The sequence below is a fragment of the Talpa occidentalis genome, unplaced genomic scaffold, assembly GCF_014898055.3.
Source record: "Talpa occidentalis isolate TD23 unplaced genomic scaffold, MPIMG_talOcc4v2.1 talOcc4.12, whole genome shotgun sequence".
Lineage (NCBI taxonomy): Eukaryota > Metazoa > Chordata > Mammalia > Eulipotyphla > Talpidae > Talpa > Talpa occidentalis.
In genome coordinates, this window is record NW_023601212.1 from 85,196,041 (window position 1) to 85,218,549 (window position 22,509).

At 54.2% G+C, this 22,509-nt stretch overlaps 2 protein-coding genes and 1 long non-coding RNA gene across 6 annotated transcripts in view; 2 read left to right on the plus strand and 1 right to left on the minus strand.

The window, feature by feature from the left end:
• ARPC1A (actin related protein 2/3 complex subunit 1A) overlaps positions 1–2,855 on the plus strand; it is a 35,890-nt gene extending 33,035 nt beyond the window's left edge. For all 3 annotated transcript variants that reach the window (XM_037507145.1, XM_054693721.1, XM_037507144.1), the window contains exons 9-10: positions 620–710; positions 2,475–2,855. In XM_037507145.1, the coding sequence (XP_037363042.1) occupies positions 620–710; positions 2,475–2,513 (130 nt within the window). In that variant the 3' untranslated portion in view covers positions 2,514–2,855. The remainder of the gene's footprint in view (positions 1–619; positions 711–2,474) is intronic.
• Positions 2,856–4,996: 2,141 nt separating this feature from the next.
• Positions 4,997–8,722, minus strand: LOC119241691 (uncharacterized). 2 transcript variants are annotated; one of them, XR_005124359.2, is made up of 3 exons: positions 8,617–8,722; positions 6,877–7,005; positions 4,997–6,362 (listed from the first exon to the last, which is right to left on the minus strand). It is a non-coding gene; the product is annotated as an uncharacterized LOC119241691 (long non-coding RNA). The 2 variants fall into 2 exon arrangements; XR_008551233.1 differs by lacking the exon at positions 8,617–8,722 and adding an exon at positions 7,665–7,733.
• Positions 7,877–20,635, plus strand: ARPC1B (actin related protein 2/3 complex subunit 1B). Its single transcript, XM_037507147.2, has 10 exons — positions 7,877–7,942; positions 14,669–14,744; positions 15,504–15,608; positions 16,071–16,293; positions 16,639–16,746; positions 17,451–17,657; positions 17,747–17,822; positions 19,005–19,210; positions 19,956–20,046; positions 20,318–20,635. The coding sequence occupies exons 2-10, from the start codon at positions 14,681–14,683 to the stop codon at positions 20,354–20,356; spliced, it is 1,119 nt and encodes a 372-aa protein (XP_037363044.1). The 5' UTR covers positions 7,877–7,942; positions 14,669–14,680; the 3' UTR covers positions 20,357–20,635.
• Positions 20,636–22,509: the final 1,874 nt, after the last annotated feature.

A 22,509-nucleotide genomic window follows, 5' to 3' on the forward strand; every position in this document is an offset into this window, starting at 1 on the left:
TCTGAGCTATGGAATTGATTTTCTTCAAAGTTTTTCAGATACACTAAGACGAGTTGTTTCATTATCTATTCCTCTCTTTGCTTAGGGGGACTCTTATGGCATGTCTTGACTGTTGCTAACGTTTATAATGTTGGCTTAGTGCAGACAGCACGCTTGGCTGTATGCCTTGACTGTTCTTAGAGGGTGATTTGGGGATGGGTTTTTTTTTGTTTTTTTGTTTTGAGCCACTTGGATCTCAGTCATGTTTATCATGACTTTAGTTTAAAAAAAAAAAAAGTTTCCATTTCAGTCATGACTGTGGTGCTGCCTGCACTCTGCTGCCCAGTTTGCTTGCTGTGTGGCCTGGCTGGTCCTGCTTTTCCACACCACTCTCACTAATGCAGGTTCTTAGCATTTGCCTTTTGTCAGTCTTACCTTTTCTGGATATCCATTAATAAAATTCATTTGCGTATTTCCTGAGTCAGATTGCCATGGCCTAATATTGAAGGGCAACTTAATATTTGAGAGTCGATGGACAATTCATTTCCTTGCACTATTCAACATGAAGGTTGGGGCTCACTTCTACCTCTTACCTTATAGTCACTGGTTTTTGCTGTTTTTTTTTTTTTTTTTTTTTCAGTCAAGTGTCTATTTATGAAGTGGACAAACAAGACTGTCGCAAATTTTGCACTACTGGCATCGATGGAGCCATGACAATTTGGGATTTTAAGGTATTTTCTACCTTTTAGAATAAATCTTGGTATCAAAACTCCCCCCATGAGGATAGTGTTTCTCATTTCTCAGAACAAAGTGTCAAGCCCAGTACACATCAGAAACATAGGCCATCAAAGTAGTTGTCTTTATTTTTTTTTTTTAAAGATTTATTTATTTATTATTCATACAAGCACTGGTACAGTCAGAAGCACAGGAGGGTGAGAGAATTCACCAGAGCCAGAGCGGGGAGCAGAGCAGGCAGAAGGACCGAAGTACACTGCTGAGGGGAGCAGCGGGCGGCAGGAGAGGTCTGCACGCCATGTGGGACCCTCCTCCAGTGGCCGGGGAGCAGCCAGGGATCGAACCGGCGCTGCAGAGGCTGCGGGCAGCTTTGCAACCCAGCGCTCAACCTCTGTGCCACCGGGGAGGCTCAAAGTAGCTGTCTTTAAAACCTAAAATCATCACGGCCTCCCTGGTGGCGCAGGGGTTAAGTCTCAGCACTATCAAGCTATCGCCAGGCACTGCAGTGTGAGTTCAATCCCGGCCTGTCTTGCCTGCTGCTCCCCTCAGCAGTGTGTATTTGCCTGTTCTGCGTTCCCCCCCCCCCCCCCGTCCCTAGTGAATCCTTTGATCCCCCATACCTCTGGCCTGGTCCCCAGTTCTTGTACGCATAAATAAATAATAAATAAATCTGAAAAAAAAAAAAGGAAAGAAACCCAAAATCATTAACAGAAGAAATCGCACTTTCTTAATGAATTTGAATAAATACTTCTAGATGCCCATTTACTCCTTTTTTTTTTTAAACAATTAGTAATAATGCTTTTTCTTTTCTTTTTTTTTTTTTTTAAGATTCATTTATTTATTTATTTATACAAGCACTGGGTACAGTCAGAAGCGCGGGAGGGTGAGAGAATTCACCAGAGCCAGAGCAGGGAGCAGAACAGGCAGAAGGACTGAAGTACACTGCTGAGGGGAGCAGCGGGCGGCAGGAGAGGTCTGCACGCCATGTGGGACCCTCCTCTGGTGGCCGGGGAGCAGCTGGGGATCGAACCGGTGCTGCAGAGGCTGCGGGCAGCCTCGCAACCCAGCGCTCAACCACTGCGCCACCGGGGAGGCCCAGATGCCCATTTACTCTTGAAGAAAACTTGACTACTGTTTTTGTAGCAGACTGTGTTGGACACCAGTCTAGGTTTAACTCTTTGGAAAACATTCTTCCTTGATGTGTCTCCCCTTTCTCTCTTCACATGCTTTATGTCCTGTGTCATTGCCCCACCAGCTGCTAGAACTCCCCTCTCATTTGTTGCTCCTTCAGATCAAGTCCCTTTCTCCCTTTCTGTGAGTGTACAGACTTGAAAGTCCCAGTGCCTTTTTCTCTAATCCATACCCTTTTGAGCACCTGTTTTGTGTTCTGTACTAGGCTGACTGCTGTGTGGCCTCAAAAAAAAAAAGAGTGCCTGCCGTCAAGACATGTAGGGGCAAGGGACATGCACACAGATGGCTCTCATCAGTAAGGGCAAGGAACACAGTTTGGAAGAATGTGCCCCAAGAATAGGAGTGTGGGCTGGGAACAAGGGAGCACAGCCCTGTAGGGCCCAGCTGTTCTGGGTAGTCTGCAGGGCAGTGTCCTGGGAGAGCAAGTCTCAGGGAAGGGAGGAGAGCCAGATCTGGGGGCCGTTGGGTCTGCACTTAAGCCCAGGAGGAGGGGGCAAAGTGTAGTGATGGGGAAACCCTAGGATGAACGGTCCTCAGTAATGATGGGTGTTCTTCCTGCCATTTTCAAGACCTTAGAGTCTTCCATCCAGGGCCTTCGGATAATGTGAAGCTAAGTGAGCCTCGGGATCAGCATAACAAACTGACAGATGTCACTGACGGCGGCCCACCATGTGCATGATGGTGAGCAGACCAGCCGCAAGGAAACACTGAAGACATATCTCGCAAATGTTTGTGTGTTTTGTTTGAATATAATTGGTGAAAGTGTTGGTTTGTTAAAAGCAGCAGTGATTTGGATTTTGTTTTGTTTTTTTGTTTGTGCTATTTCATTCCATTTTTGACCAAAGCTTCTCTTTAAGTAGTTAATTATGGAAAATTGTCACACTAACTTAAAGGAAAGGGTGGGAAGATAATGTAAATTGCTAAAAAATTAAATAAAAATACTGAATGTGATTTTGGAATTGTTTCCTTGTGTCGTTTCTGATTTTAGTAGAAAAATATGGGTGGAAGACTAGTTTTTTGGTAATGACTAGTTTTTTGGTAATGTTTAACCAAAGAACTGTTTGCTGAATGTTATCTGTTAATATTGCAATATTTCTGCAAAGTAGGCATGCTGTTCCCATTTGCATGCAAAGCAGCAGAGCAACCCTGCTCCACCGAGTAGGAAGTCCATGAGGGGCCTGTTCAGAGACCCGAAGTCTGGCCCCTACACCCTGTGCCCACAGCAAGGGCAGCCCGCTGACCCCAATGTACCCGCAAATGGTGTGTGTGAGGGAGTGTGCAATAAGAAAAGGAGCATGTTATAATTTTGGTTTAGTAATTATTGTACCCAAACTTAGTTACTTTCATCATAATCAGGCACAAAGTTTGATGCTCTGGGACTGAGAATCTTAAGAGTTGCAAATATAAATGAATACCAAAGTCAGTAAGTACGGAGCAGCCTTGAGTATGGCCGTGTTCTGGTCTCACTGGCGCAGACGTACTCGAGCAGTGATTCAAACACAGCTGTGGTCATGGACACTAGTAACTGCTTCTCCAAGGACACCATATCCTCAATGTCAAGGAAAGCATTACTACCCTCCGGGAGAGAATACTCGCTGCTGGGTTGCAGGCTGGAGTGTCCTCTCGGACCCCAGTGGAGAAGCTCCTTTGTGTATATTTGTTTGATCAGTGCATCAGCAAGGCTGTCATCCCAGGATAGACAAAAGCAGGCCAAAAATAGGAATTAACTAAAAGTTTCTTTCTGGTTTCATTAAATCGTGGTTTGGCCAGTAAGCCCAAAGGTTTTTAGAAAAACGATACTTCATGAGAGAAACAACAAAAACCAAAATTGACTTACTTTGCCTCTAAGAATTTAATAGCCACAGAATTGTGGGTTTGTTTGTTTTTTTTCTTTTTTTATCTTGGCTAGTTCTTACCTATGGAAGAAGGCCCATCCCAGTTATGACAGCTGGAAACTCTGAATGCATTGCTGGATCTGGGAGTTGGTGCCCCACCCCACCTTTGAGACACAGATCAGGTCTGGGTCCACCATAACGCCTGATCGGAAGGGGTTCTGGTTGACTGCTGAATATGCCATGACCACTGGCCAAAACCCTTTAATTTGATGCTTTAGTGTCAGGTTATAGTTCTGCCAAGTTGTATGACCTTGAGCAATGTAGTTAATGTCTCTGAGCCTCATTGTACTCACCTGCACAATGAAGTATTCTTATTTCTGTTTAGGTAACTGAGGAAAGCCACAGTTTGCTTTCAGGTATGGCAGTGGCCCTATTGTAGGTCCTTAACAGACTGAAGTAGGGTGGGAAGTAGTGTGTAAAGGATTTTGCTAACCAAGAATAAAATTAGTTCTTTCCACAACACTATGCTGAGAAAACGGGGAGTGGTTTCAGAATCAGAAATGCTTAGGCGTGATCTTCAGCCTGACCCAACAACCACACAGGTGGTTTAATTCCTGTGAGTCCCCAACTCTGGGGGCAACAATGTGAGGGCCCAGCATCCCCCCAGGTGCCTACAATGTAGATGAGGCAAAAAAGCCTCCCTGTGGGGAGTAGTCAGATCAATATATACACTACAGGGCCTCCCCCGTGGCGCAGCGGCCTGAGCACCACGCTGTGAAGCTGTCCTCAGCCTCTGCAGCACGGGTTCGGTTCCTGGCTGGCCAGGGAGAAACCCACATGGCATGGCACACCTCTCCTGTCTTGCCCGCTGCCCCCCTCAAATAAATAAATCTTAAATATATATATATATAAACTATAAGGATATGTTACTTAAGTTCTGTGTGTGTACTTAAGTACCAGATGTGGTGGGTGGAGTATTAGCTTCCCAAAGACGTCCATGTCCTAATCCCCAAAACCCATGAGGTTTGCAGATGTCATTCAAGATTCTGAGATGGGGATGGGAGCCTCGCTTATCCAGGTGGGCCCAGTGTAATCACAAGCCTCCTCCTTCAGAGGGAGGCAGGGAGGGTAAGAGGGGGGAGACATGACTCTGGAAGTGCAGATTGGAGCATTGCAAGGCCAAGGGACGCTTGGCTGCCTTTCAGAGCTGGACAAGGCAGGGAGAGAGCCTTCAGAAGGAACACCGCCCTGCCAACTCCAAGGAAGCCCGCTGAGACTGCAGACTGCTGCCCTCCAGAACCGTAAGAGAATAAGAGCACTTGTGTTGCTTTAAGCCACTAAGTTTGTGGTAAGCTGCAGTAGCAGCAGGAAACTGATACTCCAGGTCAGTTTAGAAAAAGGAAGAAAGGACAGTCTGAAGCTGAGTTCCCCAAATTGAGGGTCAGAATCCATGGTGGACTGTAAAAATCAACCTAGTAGGTCATGCCTGGCATTTAATAAAATGAACCTAGTCAACCAATTCTGCTTTACAAGTTTTGAGTATTATTTCATGGTACTTATGTTTTAGACAGACATGGTGTGTAGAAGGTGATAAATGTATCACTGTGGTCATGACAAAAGTTCAGAAGCCACTAGCAGAGTCTGGCTTGAGACAGTTCATGAAGAAGGTGTTTTAGCCCTACAAAGAGTGAGCCACACACCACAGAGGGTCACTGACAGACCCTTACTGCTCCTCACAACAACCCTATAGGGCTGGAACTGTTTTAAAAATAACAAAGCCAACAAGCAACTATAAACCAGAGACAAACCACGGGGGGCAGGGGTGGGGGGGAAGGACTAGGGTCAAAATAAGAGGTGATGGGGTGCAATTGTACAGGGAATATAACCAAAATGATAATGCATACATTGTGAAAAAATGATGTAAGAATTATATAAAATAGAATATTAAAAAAAAATAAAAACAACAAAGCTCAAGTCCAGAGAGGGAAGCACAGCTACCCTAGCTTGGGACCATGGCCCTAGAGTAAGCACTGACATGGTCCCTATTGGACAAGGGCAGAATGGAGACGCCATCGTCCAGTCACCCAAGGCAGGAACGGGGTGATGTCAGTGGGATTGATGGGATGGCAACCTCTGGCACCTTTCTTTGTAGACCTGAATGTCTCAGCTGAACTGACACAAAGCTGTGTGGCTTGGAAGGGGATGCCAAGTGAGCATGTCCCAACTCCATGTGGTGGACCTACCTCTGCCCTGCAGGCTTTGGCCACTTCACTTGTATGTGTGGCTGTGGAAGGAGGCATAGGTTTCCCTGGTGTAGGCATGCCTGACAGACATCAGGTGCACTCCCTTGATCTCAGGGAGAGACCGAAGGCCCCAATCTGGGGTGGGCATGTGCTAAAACAGAAGGGAGATCAAGCTGGGTGCTTCTGGAAAAGTTTTCCTGCTTTGCATCCCACCACTTCCTTAGTCCAGATGCCTGGAGCTTGGCTGCCATCTTGTGACCAGGAGGCAGTAAGGCCAAGGTTGTCAGGAGGAAGGAGCCAGAAGAAGCTTGGTAACCTAGAGCCATCTTTCCTCCAAGTCCACCAGCCGGGAAGAGTCAAGACTGCAGTTTTTGGAAACCTGAGAAGGCAGAAAAGAAAGGAGATTGTATCCTCTTCATCCCAGGACATGGGGTGGGGGGCGGTGGAGGTACATGTGGTGGGGAGGCCAATACTAGGAAGAAACAAAGCCCTGCAAGTTCTCAGAACTCCAAGTGAAATTCTCCAACCCCCCTATCCGCCCCCCCAGCTCCCCTCAGCTAAAGAGTTGCTTTGCTTAAGGTTCAGAAAACTTAGTCCCCCAAGTGAGGCATTTCAAATAGCACTCCCCACCCCGGACCCCCATGGTTTCCCAGTATGAGGTATGCCTTCCCATCCACTGGGTCTTCCCACATCACCACAGGCCCAGGAGGCAGCACTGCTGCTCCCCACGGGAGGGGGGTGGCCAGTATAGTCCATTTGAAACTAGTTATGACTAGACTCCGTCACCTGGATTTGCCAAGGCTGGAAGGGGACCCTGATAACAGCCCCTCGGTGTCTCCTTGGACCAGGAAGTTGCAGTGTCACACAGATAGTAGCTAAAGCTATTTGCTCACCATGGTTGGCCACTTTTAATCCTTCCAACCACCTCGTGGGTACAGAACTCAGGGTACTCAGAGCTGGGACTTGCGAGCACATGATCCTGTTGGGAATCCAGGGGACAGGAGCCTGTACCAGAGAGAGGGCTGAAGAAAAGTGTCCTAAGAAACAGTGACATCCTGCAAGATGAACCTGCTGGCCACGGAGGGGCAGGGTGGGGAAAGTGTTTAGCCAGAAGAAACAGCAGGTATTCAAGCCCCCAGACCTGACAGGGTGGGGAGTCTGGAGTGGGACCTCCTGTCACCTAGCTGCTGCTCAGTGCATGGTTGATGGGAGAGGTGAGGGGCGTGAGGAAGTGCGGGTGTCGGGTTTTCTGCCAGGCAGGGGCCACGTTCACACAGACGGGCAGAGGGCAGGAATGGGAAGACCCCTGAGGACCACCTGACTCAAGACCCACAAGAGGAGTGGAGGGGGCTAAGGGAATAGGGGGCCTAAGGGAATAGGGGGGCTAAGGGAATAGGGGGGCTAAGGGAATAGGGGTCTCACGGAGTGCTGGCGCCGGCGCCCGGGTTTTAGGTGAGGCACGGACAGCACAGAGGTGTGGGAGGTGGGACGGGGCTGGCTGCCAGGCCTGGTCTCGCCTGCCCCGCCCCGCCCCGCCCCGGCCCGCCCGGCCCACACCGCCCGCGCTAGGCGGGAACGCCACTGCCCGTGATGTTCCGGGCGGCCGGGCCGGGTGACCCACCGTGGGAGCGCGAGCCCAGGTCCCCACGACCCCCCGCGCCCCCGGACACCCGCGCCGCACCCGGGCTTTCCCGAGCCTCCGTCTCCCCATCCATGAAGTGGAGAGGGGCCGTCGCGAGCCGTTTCTGAGCGTCCGGGCTCCGAGGCCCCGCGCCCCGGGAGCCCCCACGGGCCGCGGGGTGGGCGGGGCCCGGCCGGGCCGTCGGGCTCCGCCCCCGCCCCGGCCCGAGGCTGGAGGCCCCGCCCCCCGCCCACGAGGAAGTGGCGGCCGCTCGCGCGGGGGCCCAGAGCCGGTTCGGCGCGTCGACTGCCCAGAGTCCGCGACCGGGGCGCCCCGAGGTGAGGGGGCAGGAGGGGCCGGGAGGTGGGGAGCCGGAGGGGTCCTCTTAGAGGTGAGGGGGCGTAGGAAAGGGGACGCAGGGATAAGGGGCGCGGGGAGGGGGCGCCTGAAGGTGAGGTGACATTGGGGGGCTGCATGCAGGTGGGGAGGACGCGGGGTTCCTGACCGGAGATGGGGCGTCACGGGGAGGTGGTGCCCGGCGGTGAAGGGGCGCCCAGAGTTGAAGGGTGCCGGGTGGTGCGGGGGCAGAGCCGGGGAGCGCGCGTGCGAGTGGGGCAGAGGTCCCGCCGGGAGAAGAGGGGGCCCGGGAGGGGACGCCCTAAGGTGAAGCCCAAAGGGTGATGCGGAGATTGGGGGTGCGGGTGGAGGGCCGGGCTGAGGGTGGGTGCTGCCTCCGGGCGAGGGAAACCGGACTGGACTCCCTATCTCGACCCGCGTGTCTCCTCCCCTAGTCTCTCGCCTCCCCGCTCTGTCCCATGGTCTGTGCCCCCGTTATTTAGGGCCGGTGGCCCCCGTTATTTCGGACCGGGAGGGCTCCACGCCCAGTCACTTCCCCCCCCATCCCCCAGGCTTCCGGGTTGCTGGGGCCGGGAAATGAGCTGGCGCCCCCGCCCCGCCGTGACTGGAGTGGGGGGCCCATCCCCGCTGGGGCCGGATCCCAAAGGGCTGGTACCGGGAGGTTGTGGGCGGGGGACCCGCTGGCCCTTCGGAGCTCGGAGCCGGACTCCAGCAGATCCTCGTAGTCCCTGCCCTGCCAGCAGCGAGGGGAGTGCAGCCCGGAGGGTGGAGCAGGGCCGTGAAACAGTAGTAATTAGCATAAAACTTTGGGAGCCTGCCTAGCGCCATCCCGATGCTGAGCTGGAGGCCCTCCTGGGTCATTCCAGGCTGCCCAGGGCCCTTGTGCTTGGCCAGCAGTGCAGCCCCTTAGTTAAAAGCACCCATCACCTTTGAGTTCTCAGGGATGTAGGCAAGAGCGCCAGCCTCTTGTTTCCGAAATGCCTAAGCTTAGCAAGCCACCTAACCCCAGGTCTCAACTTTGCTTATCTGGAAAATGGGAGCCTGTCAGGCCGAAGCTAACTGGTGATAAAGTGTAATACACCTGGGGGTGTGCCAGGCACACAGCACGTATGTGTGCTGGTCTTACTGTTTTGGCCATTGTATGGCCTGCCCACAGTTATCATCGTGTCTGCCCAGCCTGACTCTGGGATTTGGGTACAGAACCCCAAGCTGTGTAGTTTAGAAACTGATTTTGGAGCAAATCACAGCTTAATGTATGAGCCTGTTCCCTCCTGTACAAAATGAAGGTTAATAAAGAAACCCCCAAAGTAAAAAAACTTCTTAGGGTTGCTTTAGGGCATAAAGAGTGTACAGCCGGAGGCCTGGGTGGATCCTGAGCATTTAAAGATGTCAGTATGATAGCGCACCCCAAACATAGATTGAAAAATGAAAAAAATAAAGATGCCACTTAGAGTTGATTATGTATATCTTTATACATGATCTAATGGTTAAGTAGGTCTTTTCTAATAGTTAAGTAGCACTCCGGTGTGTGAGTATCACTAGGTACAGTTCCGTATTTGTAGTCATCTGGATTTTCCCACTCTGTCATCATCACAAAGAGGGTTATTATGAGCATGTGTGCTTTAAAAAAGAAAAAGTCAATGGCTGTTTTCTTACCACCAAAATGCATTTACACAACCAGTGTTAACAATTTTCAAGTCCTTGTTCATTCTGTCCAGTTTGTTCCTACCCCGTTGTTGAATTGACTGTTAAAGCATTGCTCCTCAGAAAGTCTGGACAAATGAGTGACAAATGAGGATTTCTCTGCAGCCCTGCCAGCATTGAGTTTTCTGTGTTTGGGGGGCTTTGCTTGCTTTGGGTCACTTTAACTGCAGTTTTATGGTGCTTGTGATTGTTTTGGTTTGTGCCTTGACTATGTGTGGTCAGTCAAGAGCAGTGTGGGGGAGGAGGTGGCAAGAACTGCTCAGCTCACAACAGGAAGTTGAGTAACTGCTTAGGACCCGTGCAAAATGGCTTGCTGGCAGCTCCCTCAAGCCTCTGAGCTGGGTGGGGACTTCCCTGAGTGCCTGCAGAACCAAGATTCTTGCTCCAGGCAAGAATCTTGCTTGGTTTAGTCTTAAACACAGCCAAACCTCAGAGCACAGCTTCTCTGAAAGCAAAAAGGAACTCCTGTGCCTGTCTCAGCTCAGCCTTTTCTAGTTAAGAGTTGCGAGGGAAGCACTGGCTGAGGGTACCCAGCCTGGAGGGAAAGGATCACAATTTGAACCCAGCACTGTAAGGAAGGAGCACTGAGACCTGAGACCCCAGCAGCCCAAGGCTGGGGTGATGGGGGGCAAAGACGGCTGGACATGGATTCCTCCTTTCAATGCCTGCTGTTCCCAGAACCCCCCTCCTTTTCCTCTATAGTCAAATAGTCCCTGGTGCTTGCGCACAGGACCATGGTTGTTATAGAGCAGCCCCGATATTGAACGGGTTCCTGGCTGTGGGTCCTCACCCGGCTTCCCCCTAACATGGTGACCAGGGGTTGGGGGTGGGGGGTGGATACCAGAGGCCCCAACCTCCCTCGGCAGGAGCCTAAGGCAAAGCAGCTGCGCTTAGCAGGGTGGCTGGGGCACTTCCCACCCCCACTTGGTAGGGTAGAGGTTTCCCTGGGAATGATTAAGAGTTCTCCTAGCTGGGAAGGTTGCTTCCCTGGTCTGACCACACAGAATAATCCAGAGATTCCTGAGTTAGGAGGCTGGAGCCCCAGGCCACAGGGTCTAGAGAAACCAAACCCTCTGGCCTCCCACTTCCTTGTGTGGGGGTTGGGGGGACATCCCTCAGGCCTGACTGGTTTTAGCTTATTTGCAGAAGTTGTAAAAAAGGAGAAATGTATATTCCTCTCTCCCACTCTCTACACCCTCCCTCTCCCTTTTAAGGTTTAGGTTCAGTGAACTATCAATAGCACTATCTGTCTAAATCATGCTGAAGTATGGTTGGCTGATAGATGTGGTCTGATCATCCTCCCCTGGCGGTCACACTATGCCTGACCATCTTTACGAGCCATTTCCTCCCCATTCCTTGAGAACTTATAGGTCCCAGGAAACAATGGTCAGGTCCCCCCAGCTGCGTTACTTGCTAGTATGGGTTTGCCATTCTTGACTTAGTCGGCTTCTCCATCTCTAGAGCCAGACAGGGTTTTCATGCCTGGGCCCCATATTTGGACACTTACCAAGACCCCAAAGGTACAAATGTGTCTGACCACATGATGCATCTTTAACACTGGAGCTAGGAAGTTGGGTTCTGCTGACCAGTTCTGGGCTCAGGGAACCCCAGGAGCTGCAGCTTCTTCCTTCTGGGCCACCTGAGCTACTGGGGGGAGAAGGGGCTGGCCTCAACTGCAGTCCAGCAATCAACAATAGGAATTTGGCTACTGGCCTGAGGCCTGCTCCTGCCCCTGCTGTGACCTTGGGAAATGTGGGAGAGCAGATGAGTGTCAGACACTCATCAGGCCTGACATTCCTCCCGAGTCTTGTCCTCTGCAATGTGGACAGTGATGACCTTCTGCCCAGCCAAACCGGACACCAGTGCAAGATGCACTGGGGAACTCCCCTGCAGGCCTGCTGACCTAGTTATGGGCTCTGAGGTGCCACTTCCGGGGCCTTTGCTGTACACAAAGAGGCCTTATAAGGCGAGAGGCTGGAGAGGCAGCCATGGTGGGAGAATGTGAGGCTGAACATGCATGAGTGTGTGGAAGCAGTGTGCAAGCATGTGTGAGGCTAGACATGTACAAACAAGTTTGTGAGGGTGTGTGCAAGACTGAATGCCTGAGTGTGGGAATAGTGTGCTGGGCTGAACAAGCATGGGCGTGTGATTGTGTGTACAGGGATGAATACACAGCAGTGTGTCACCTGAGCGTGGCCATCCAAGTGTGTGCACCTCAGCTAATGTTGGCTGAGGACCCCCTCAGGTGCATGACTCTAGAAATATAGGAGCAGGTGCGGTCTCTGTACAGGTGTGTGTGCTCCTGTTTCACCCTAGAAACTTTCCAGGACTTCCTGCTGTGAATGAAAGCAGGTGGTTTGTACCTGGGGTGAGTGGGAGGTGGGAAGGACAGGCAGGGCCCATAGGTGGTGAGCTGGAGCAAAAGCCAGGCCTGGTGGGATTTGTGGTACTCCCTTGAACATGTCTATCCCTAGACCCTGGGTTCATTAGCTGTATGATGGGGCTACACTACAGCTTGGCCCCCTCCCTTATGCCTGGGCCTGAGCTCAGTGCTGTTCCCAAAGCGGCCCTACTGGATCCCAGCTAAGGGAGGAGAGGTGCGCCAGAAGTCCAGCAGGGCCCTGCAGGCAGCCATGTGGGTGAGCTCAGCTTGAATAGGCAGTGACAGGTCACTCCCCCGGCTTCCCAGGGTCAGGCCCTATGCTGAGGAGCGGCCTTCCCATAGCGAGTCTGGGGGAAAGGCAGCCAAGTTCCTGGTGACTCTCATGAGGTGCTGTGTGTCTCTGACTTCCCCTCATTGACCCCCGCTTCCCTATCTGTCATGTGGGCTGTGGCAGCTGAGCATTAAAAGCAAGAATACAGTGTACTCAGAACCGACAAGTAAGGAGCATTCTGGGAATGTTGGGTGGGTGTTTGTTTTTAATTTTTAAGTAGAGAACTTACTCTGCTGGGCACTAATGGCAGTAAGAAACTGTGCTCATCAAATATTTATTGAACATCTATTATATGCTGAGTATTTAGGCACCAGTCACAAGGGCCTGTCCAGCACGCTTGTTATATTCCAGCAGGGGAGGAGGGCAGCAGCAAAGCAACGAGAGCCATGGGAGACTCTCAGCGATGACCATCTGTGGAGAAAATGGCTGGGGAGTGGGGAGTTCCGGGGAGGGGAGAGGAGACTACTGTTTTACACCACGTCAGGGAGGGTCTCCTCAGGAAGGTGGCATCTGCACAGACTTGTCAGTGGGCACCATGTGGGGGGAACCTCGACACTCCAGGGAACAGCCCCTGTGAAGGCCTGAGGCAGGAGCACGGGTACAGAGTCAGCACCTGCGCTAGCTAAGGGGCAACTCCTAAACAGGAATCAAGGCACCTTGGGTGCTGTCACATCCATTATGGACTAAAACCTGCCTTTTCAGCACCACCTACCATGAGCCAGACTTGCATATTAATCGGCCTAGGAGTGGGCCAGGATTCCTGTTTCCATTTTGCAGGTGTGAAAATTAAGATTCAGAGAGGGCAAGTGATGTACCCTGGGGCACACAGTTGGCATGCAGTGCCACTGGGCTCACCCCCAGGCCCCTGGGACTCTGGGAGGCAGACAGGGGCTGAGGAGTTGTGTTTGCATTGGTTCTTTTTTTTTGTTTGTTTTTTAAAGATTTATTTATTTTTATACAAGAGCCGGGGTACAGACCAGATGCACAGGAGGGTGAGAGGATTCACCAGAGACAGAGCGGGGAACAGAACAGGCAGACTGACAAAACACACTGCTGAGGGGAGCAGTGGGCGAGACAGGAGAGGTCTGCTGCGCCATGTGGAATTCTTGCCGGCCGGCCGGGATCGAACCTGCGCTAGAGGCTGCGGGCAGCTTCACAGTGCAGCGCTCAACCACCTGTGCCACCAGGGAGGCCTCTGCATTGGTTCTTTAAGGATGAGAGGACTTAGCACAGAGGCAGGCATTTGGAGGCTTACAGAGACCAGCAAGCAGATGCGAAATATGGACAGAACTGACCAGAGCCACCTTTCCACAGTGGGAACAGCCTGCGCGGAAGCCAGGGGGTCTGGTGCCCTTCAGGCACAGAGACTCAGCATAAAGGACAGGCAGGGCCATGGATGGCCAGGGAGGAAGGGGGTGGCTGAGAGGGGAGTTGCTGGGAGCTCCCTGGGGCAGAAATGAGCAGAGCTGGGTGTTAGAGGTGAGGGTGTAGGGAGGTTGCTGTGCCCCTCTGTGGTGTGTACCTCACCCCATCTCAGGCCCAGGGAGCTCCTGAAGTCAATGGCAGGGGAGGAGGCTGGGAGCTGAGGGGCGAGCTCAGGGGTAGGGACTGCCATGGGGGTCGGGGGGAGGCAGAGTAGCTGCTCTCTGCCAGGATTGCCCCTTCAGTGCAGGGCCTAGTCCCAGGGCTGCCCTCCCTCTTCCAGGCACCAGCTGCCCTCCACACCCCTTTCGCCCCCATGGCCAGGCTACTAAGATGCCACCACCCAGGCCAGGCCTCATCCTGCATCTGCTTCAGGCCCCAGGACAGCAAGTGGGTTTTCTGGCCAAGAATGAGGTGTGTCTATCTGTCCACCTGGGCCCTGGCCCATAGGCCCAGGCAGACCTGCCCGTGTCCCTCCCTGGCCACCCCAGACGTGGGGCACAGAGGATGGACCTGCTGTGTGCTGGGTACTGCTCTTGGTCTGAGTGTTTAATTTCATCCTCCACCCATGCTTGGGGCAGAGGTGGCTTTACAATGAGAAAACTGAGGCCAAGGTGTATGGGATGGTCTGTCTGACTCGAGGTGCCATCACACCCCACTTCACCGGCAGTGCCTGTGCCCACCCATCCTGTATTTTTGTTACCTGGAGCCTCAGAGACATCCCGGGAGGTGAGGGAAACTGAGGTTCCGGCAGGAAGCAGGATGCCAGGCCACAGTCAGGAGGCTGGGGTGGCCTCTGCTGTCCTCCCTCGAGGTTGGCTGGGGCAGGGGCAGGGCTGACTGGGTTTGGCCCTCTCTTGGACACAGGACGGAGCGACCATGGCCTACCACAGCTTCCTGGTGGAGCCCATCAGCTGCCACGCCTGGAACAAGGACCGCACCCGTGAGTGCTTGCTGCCCCGGACCATGAGGTGGGAGGGCGGGAGCCAGAGCACGTGTGGGTGACAAAGACGCAGGGCGCCTGGACTGTGGGCTCTGCGGGGGCTGGCTGGACCCTCCTTCACCCCGGCCCCCAGTGTTTGGCAGCCAGGGAGTGGGCAGGAGCAGCCGGGAGGACTGGACTGGGCTTTGCAGAGTGGAGGTGAAAGCAGGGGCGTCCTGTGCCTGGTCCTGCTGTAGGTGCCGGGATCCAGGGGGTGCAGCCACCAGCTGCTCTCAGGGGTCACAGCTGGGGGTGAGAAGTGGAGACGTAAACAGCAATGGCAGGTGGTGGAATGAGCTGTGAGGAGACACGTGGGCTAAGGAGAGAGAGGTGCCGCAGAGGCCCTGGTTTATAAAGGTGTCCGGGAAGGCCTCGCAGAGGAGAGGAGGCGCGTTGCCAGACCCAGGGGGCCGAGGGGTGAGCACCAAGGAGGCCCTGGCTGCAGCAGGGAGCAGAGGACAGTGGTAGGGCATGGGAAGAGCTCCCAAGGGTCACATGACTAGGGGTGTCCAGAGTGATGGGTGCAGGGTAGGGGTGCTGCCGCCCCAGGAAGTGTCTCGGGGCCTGAGGGACCCCACGGGACTCTGCTGAGGCGGGGGAGGAGAGATTGAATTGCAACGATGAGACCTTGCCCAGGTGGCCTGTGAAGGGCCTTCCTGGTAGGAAAGGGGGAGCCTGCATGTCCCCACCCTCTCTCTGCGCCCCACCTGTCTCCTGCAGAAATTGCCATCTGCCCCAACAACCATGAGGTGCACATCTACGAGAAGAGTGGGGCCAAGTGGGCCAAGGTGCATGAGCTCAAGGAGCACAACGGACAGGTGACAGGTGGGTTGGGCTGGCTGGGTCACCCCAGAAGGAGGCAGGGTGATGGGAGGCTGGCCAGGGCCATCCACCCCCTCACTCTATTAAGTATGACAGTTTGATTGCAAGTAACACAACCCCGATTCAAAGTGGCTTAAGTTAAAATGAGGTTTTGTTGGTTCGTGTTACCAAAAAAACTCAAGTCTTTGGCTTTCTGAAAAAGCTTGATCCGGCAGCTCAGCATCATCAAGGACCCATGTATTTTCTGGCTCTTGGCTCTGCCTCCCGGCATGTTTGGTGTCAAGGGACCTGTAACATCCCAGTAAGCTCTAGTAGCACCCCCTCAAGTTACTCCCAAACAGACATCAGATCTTGGTACAAAGTGTGCTCCCTGCACAGCATGGCTTTCATCCAGCCCGCGGCTCTGACGTGGACGCTGTGGAGCTGCCTTACCTGGGTGGTTCCAGCCTAGTGTCCTCTCCCCAGGCATCGACTGGGCCCCCGAAAGTAACCGCATCGTGACGTGTGGCACCGACCGCAACGCTTATGTGTGGACGTTGAAGGGCCACACGTGGAAGCCCACCCTGGTCATCCTGCGCATCAACCGCGCCGCCCGCTGTGTGCGCTGGGCCCCCCAGGAGAACAAGTTCGCCGTGGGCAGCGGCTCCCGTGTCATCTCCATCTGCTACTTTGAACAGGAAAATGACTGGTGGGTGCCTGGTGGGCCAGTGTGGACCGGGAGGGCCCCAGGGCGGCAGGACAACAGGCAGTGGGTCTGGAGCGTCCCAGAAGGCACAGGACGGGGGTGGGGGCCCCGTTCACAGGACCTGGGGAAGACGAGGCAGGGGCTCGGTATAGCCCCTTCTCCCGAGAGGCCAGACGGGAGCTCAGGGAGTCCAAAGCCAGTCATGGCTGTTTGGTAGCTGTGAGATGTCAGCCCTCACTACGCCTGCCCCAGGGTTATATGAAGTGTGAAGGGGGTAGACCCTGGTGCTGAGGCCATGGGTGCCCACCTACCTGTCTCTCTGGCCTCACTGTCTGATGCTATGTGCAGGTGGGTGTGCAAGCACATCAAGAAGCCTATTCGCTCCACCGTGCTCAGCCTGGACTGGCACCCCAACAACGTGCTCCTGGCAGCCGGCTCCTGTGACTTCAAGTGCAGGTGAGAGAGTGGGCACCTGACAGCAACATCTGGACAGGGATTCTGGGGAGCCCTGACCTGGAAGCTCCATACCCCACCTTCCAGGCCAGGTCCAGACATGCTCTCCTGCCAGCAGGGTGACCTGGGGCATCAGTTGAGCATCTGTGAGGTTTTGCTCTGAAGGTTCAGAGTCTTAGCAGGACACATAGCTGCCATGTCTGAACTTCAGCAAGGTTTTTTTCCTAGCCCTCCTCTCCTGCATCTTAAAATCCCCCACCCTTCAGTTTCCTGGCTTCTGTCTAAAGGAAAATGAGTGGGTGTACTTTTTCATACTAAGGTATAAATGACTGATAAGCTGGGACAAAACTTGCCTCATGATCTCAAGGCCTAGAACATAGTCTCCAGTTGCCATTCACTGTTTTCACTTCTGGGTCCAAGATGCCGGAGTCTCTCAAGGCAGACCACCTGAATCTCTGTATCCCCGCCTGGGAAGCGGGAAGGGATGGGGAGGGTGTGGTCAGCCCTTAGGTGAGATCCCCAGGAGTTCCTAGGTCTTGGAGCTAGAGACCTGGCCCCAGTCCCTTGCCTCTGACACACACAGGCTGTGCAGAGCTGGCTCTGGCACACAAGATCCTAGCCGGCCACTCCGGTGAGGCTGGTGAGGCTGCCTCCCCGGGCCCTCTGCGGTCCCTCCTCACCTTTTCTGTCTTTGCCTCTCCCGGCAGGATCTTCTCAGCCTACATCAAGGAGGTGGAGGAGAGGCCAGCACCCACCCCGTGGGGCTCCAAGATGCCCTTTGGGGAGCTGATGTTCGAGTCCAGCAGCAGCTGCGGCTGGGTGCATGGTGTCTGCTTTTCAGCCAGCGGCAGCCGCATGGCCTGGGTCAGCCACGACAGCACCGTGTGCCTGGCTGATGCTGACAAGAAGATGGCGTGAGTACTGGTCACCAAAGTTGGGGGCAACCAAGGCACAGAGCAGGAACAGTGTGGCTGACATCTCTCTCTCTCTCTCTCTCTCTCAGTGTCGCGACTCTGGCCTCTGAAACACTGCCACTGCTGGCACTCACCTTCATCACAGAGAACAGTCTGGTGGCAGCGGTAAGGGGGCTTGGGCATGCAGTGGCCAGTTAGAGCAGGTCTCCCAGTAAGCCCAGAGATGTCCAGATTACTCTCCACTGGCCTCCTCCATCCCCCTTCCCTTCCTCCATCTGTCCATCCATGCATCCATATTGATCAGAATAGTTTGGATTATGCTGCAGTAACTACCCCCCACCTCCAATTGCAATGGCTTAACATAGTGATGAGGTTCACTTAAATGTCCAGGTGGGTATTGAGGGGCCTCTGCTCAGTGTACCTCTCCAGCATCCTCCCCCACCCCCTGGAGGAAGAAGGGAGAAGCTAGAGTCAGGCTCTGAGGCCTAGTGTTTTTTTTTTTTTTTTTAAAGATTTATTTATTATTTAATTCGTTCATGTATACAAGAACTAGGGTGTAGGCCAGGTACGGGGTAAGAGGATTCACCAGAGAGTGGGGAGTAGAAAAGGCAGATGTACTGAAATACACTGCTGAGGGGAGCAGTAGGGATACAGAGGTCTGCTGTGCCTTGTGGGTCAGCTCCCTGGCTGGAGACCAAACCCATGCTGCAGTAGCTGGTGGTAGCTTGAGAGTGCTGAGACTTTAACCCCTGTGCCAGCAGGGAGGCCCTGAGGCCTAATGTTTCTACTGACATTTTGTTGGCCAGTGCAAATGACAATGCCACACCTAACTCAGGCTGTGCACTTGAGGGGGGCTTTGAGGAATGCCATTCTACTGTGTGTCTTAAAAGGGTTTTACTCTACTTTCCCTCTGCCCACCTAGCTGTCAATTTCTTTTCACCCTTCTACAAATACAGTGGGGGGTCCCAGAGGTAAATCAGGCCTGCTTTGCCTAGAGAAGTATCCAGTGGTGGGACTCCCAGAGTAGATGTAGTGGGCTGGGCAGGTGGAAGGCCCTTGGGCTCCCGGGGAGTCCAAGACAAACTTTCACAACTAGACTGGTCTTGCTGGGGGTCAGGAGTCAGACAGCAGCCCCTAGATGCTTACCTCCCAGCACCCGGTCCCTATTGATATACCTGGGCTCTGTTGCCTTCTGTACGTGCCGGTGTCCCTGGATAACTCCGCCCAGGTCCCGCATCTGACCTGAGCCCCTTGGCTTCCCACCCTCCAGCCTTGGTATCCCTGTGCAGAAAAGGAGGTGTTTTGGCTGCCCTCAAGGGTGCACCAATAGCACCCTGGTCTTTGCAGGGTCACGACTGCTTCCCAGTGCTGTTTACCTATGACGGAGCTGCGGGAGCCCTGAGCTTTGGCGGGCGGCTGGACGTGCCCAAGCAGAGCGCGCAGCGTGGCTTGACGGCCCGTGAACGCTTCCAGAACCTGGACAAGAAGGCCAGCTCGGAGGGCAGTGTGGCAGGGGGCTCGGGCCTGGACTCGCTGCACAAGAACAGTGTCAGGTGAGGGCAGTGGTGTCCCCTTCTTCCCAGCAGCATCCAGGTGCTGGTCTGGACTTAGGAAGCGGGTACATCTCTTGGTGGCCAAAAAAGGCATCGGGTGGGAGCAGAGCCTTCCCTGGAGCTCAGCATTTTTAGGGTCTGGCTGTGTGGCCCTGTTGTAGGGGTGGGGCCCACAGTTCCCTGGGCGGGGCCGCCACTGAAGGAGCTCTGGTGCTAGAACCTGGTGAGGTGTGGTTGGAACTGAGGGTCCTGCTGAGGAGCCAGGCTGGTAGGAGGGAGACACCCTCCAGACTCCCAGATCTTGCCAGCCACAGGGGCTGACCCCACAGGGAGTCACAAGTGTGGCTGGACTTCTGGCCGAGCCCCTCACTGGTTAAACCCTCCTGCGGCCACCTGGTTCCAGGTCATTTTCAGACTAAATACCTTCCCCTGGCTTTAAGGTGCGTCACAGCCAGCCCAGCATCCTCCCAGCTCCATCCTCCCCCCCATTCCAACTGCGGTCACTCTGCGCTGCGTATGTGCTCGAGTCCCTCCCTTTTGGCCCAGGCCTGTGAGTCCGCTTCCATTCGCTGGGGCTGCCCTTTGCTCCTGGCACGCTACTGCTGGTCCCTAAAGCTGGCTCATGGGCCCTGTCCTCTAGCACACCTCAGAGCCATTTCCCAGGCAGTCCCTGCCTGGCACAGGGTGTCCCCGAGTCTAGCGCAGGCATAGGCTGTGACCTGAAAAGCCCCCCTCTTCTCTGCAGCCAGATCTCGGTGCTCAGTGGGGGGAAGGCCAAATGCTCTGAGTTCTGCACCACGGGTATGGACGGCGGCATGAGCATCTGGGATGTGAAGGTAAGGCTGACCCCAGCTGGGTCCCCATTAGGCCCCAGGGGCCCTTCCTCCCAACTGCTGTCGCAGGCAGGGACCTGGATGCCCCCGTCCTTCATTCCTGCGAGAGGGACGCTTCATGGGAGCCAGAGGCATCCTCTAGGGCACAGGCCTTTGGCTTGGGATTCAAACCCAGGTCTGCCCGACTCCCAAGACCAGGTTCTCTCCTCTGCCGGCTGGGCTGGCCTGGGGGGTCTTGGGGTGTGCAACCTCTCTGGTCTGCTGTCTCTTCCAGAGCTTGGAATCAGCCTTGAAGGACCTGAAGATCAAATGACCTGTGAGGAGTGTGTTGCCTTAATCCCAGCTGCTGGGGAGGGGCGAGGAAGCTAAGGTTTGCTCTGCCAGATGTCTCTAGGGTCCCCACAGGGCCTGCTTCTTCAGGAGCTTTTCTTACCCATTGAAGGAATATGTGCCCTTTTTCTTTTTAAGAAATGCTTTCAATTATTGTCAAAAACTGTCTCCAAAGCACTCTGCTGGTCATGAACTGCTTCAAAATGTGGCAATAAAACTGCAACCATAGACTGCTTGCTATGTGTTTGGGAGGATAGTTTTCTCAAGTGACCCTTAAACCCAGGGGCCTCCCCCAAATGGTTCTCCCCTTTCCCTCTGCAGTGCAGCCTGAACGCTGCAGGCCCAGGTGTCAATGGTCAGACTCCAGGACATGTGGCTGCCATTCCAGACTGGCTCCTGGCCTTGAGTGGGAATCTAGTCACATAATGAATGACACCCATAGGTCTCCTGATTGTGAATATCCTTACATTTGCAGGTTAAAATGTATCTAAAGCTGCCTTGTCCCTCCTAGGCCTGTCCCTCGGGATAGCCTCTCCTGTTGGAAGAGAACCGACACTAGATATCAGTAGAAATGGTAAGACCCCAGAAGACAGGCCACACAGCACCCCTATTCTTCACACATGGTCACCTCAGCCTGTGCCAGCTCGCTGCAGTGAGGTTCTGGTCCTGGAGCTGGGGGCTGCAGGAAGGCAGGGTGGGCCTGGGTCAAGCCCTCTTTATAGACTGGAATCTTGGCTTAAAATGGACAGGCTCGGAGTCTGCTTTGCAGAAGGCAAAGGCATTACATGGCACTGCCAGGGCAGGGCTCCTCTGAGGGTGGTTGAGGCTCTGTGGCAGGCAGAACATCCCAGGACAGGAGGGGACCTTGGACCACGTCACACACATTACCAATGGCTACTACACGGCTGGGCCTTCTCTGAGGGGACAAGTTCAGTCTGGTGGGAGACAGGTGAGGATGACCTGGTGTCCCAGGAAAAGAAGGGGCTGGCTCTGAGGGAGGGCTCCAGGCAAGCAGTAGCATGCACGAAGGCTGTGGACAAGAATCTGGCCTCTCCTCAGATTTGAAGGACCAATGGGGGGCAGGACAAGGACAGGGAGGGAGGTGAGGCTGGTAAGGTCTCCTGGGTCCAGCTCCTGGGGCCCCTGGCATCATGGGGAGACAGGCCACTTAAGCTGGGGTGAGGCAGGGCTAGGTTTGCCTCTAGAAGCCAGGAGGAGGTGCTGTGGTGTGAGGAATCGAGGCTTTAGGAACCAAGAGGCTGTAGGGGAAAATAGCAAGCTGCGAGGGGCAGGGCAACTTGGGTAGGCAGCATGATGGGAGAAGTCCTAACACGTGAAGGGCTTGTTACCCCCACTTTAAAGAGAAAACCAAACACCAGAGGAAGATACTTCCCCCAAGCCTCACAGGCAGAATGTGGCAGTCAGGACTCAAACTCAGGTCTGACTTGCACTGGAGAAGCAGCTGCTCCAAGGCCTGAGATGAGGGAGGGACTCCTGTCCGCATCACACCCAGGCTCACAGGTAAGATCCGCAGATACCAGAAGCTCCTGAATAGACCCCTGTGCCTGCTTCCTGGGCACAGAAGCAAGCATCGACTCTTCACTCCAGCCAACTGTGTAGGACTCCTGCATCTAGCGCGCCCCATGCCACCTCACCCCCACCCCAGGTGGCCCCAGTTCCACTGACTGGTGGTCCCTGATCCAGTGAATCTTGCCAAAGTGCCCCCTGCTCCAGCTCATCAGAGCCCCTCATTTTCAAGACACAGACCTGAACCCCAGCAGCTGCCGCGTGATCTCCGAGGGAGGGGGAGGTGGCTTGCTAAAACCTCGGAGGTAATTCCCGCTCCTCCTGGGCAGTTGACGCGTTTGGTCAAACCCAGGAGGGCTTGACCAGGGTTACCCAGAGCCTGGGGTTGAATTCCATCTCTGTAATGATGGGCCAAACCCCCGCCTGGCATCTAGCCCCTTTCAGGACCTGCACAAAGGATGCTGTATTTCATGGGGTGGTTCAGGGACCGGTCAGGCCCTGTGGTTACCCTTCCCCATCTGGGCCCACCTATGACTGTGCTAAGCCTGTTTCCACCTGCCATTCCACCATCCAAGAGGACTGGCCTGGTGGTCAGGCCAGGAATGGGGT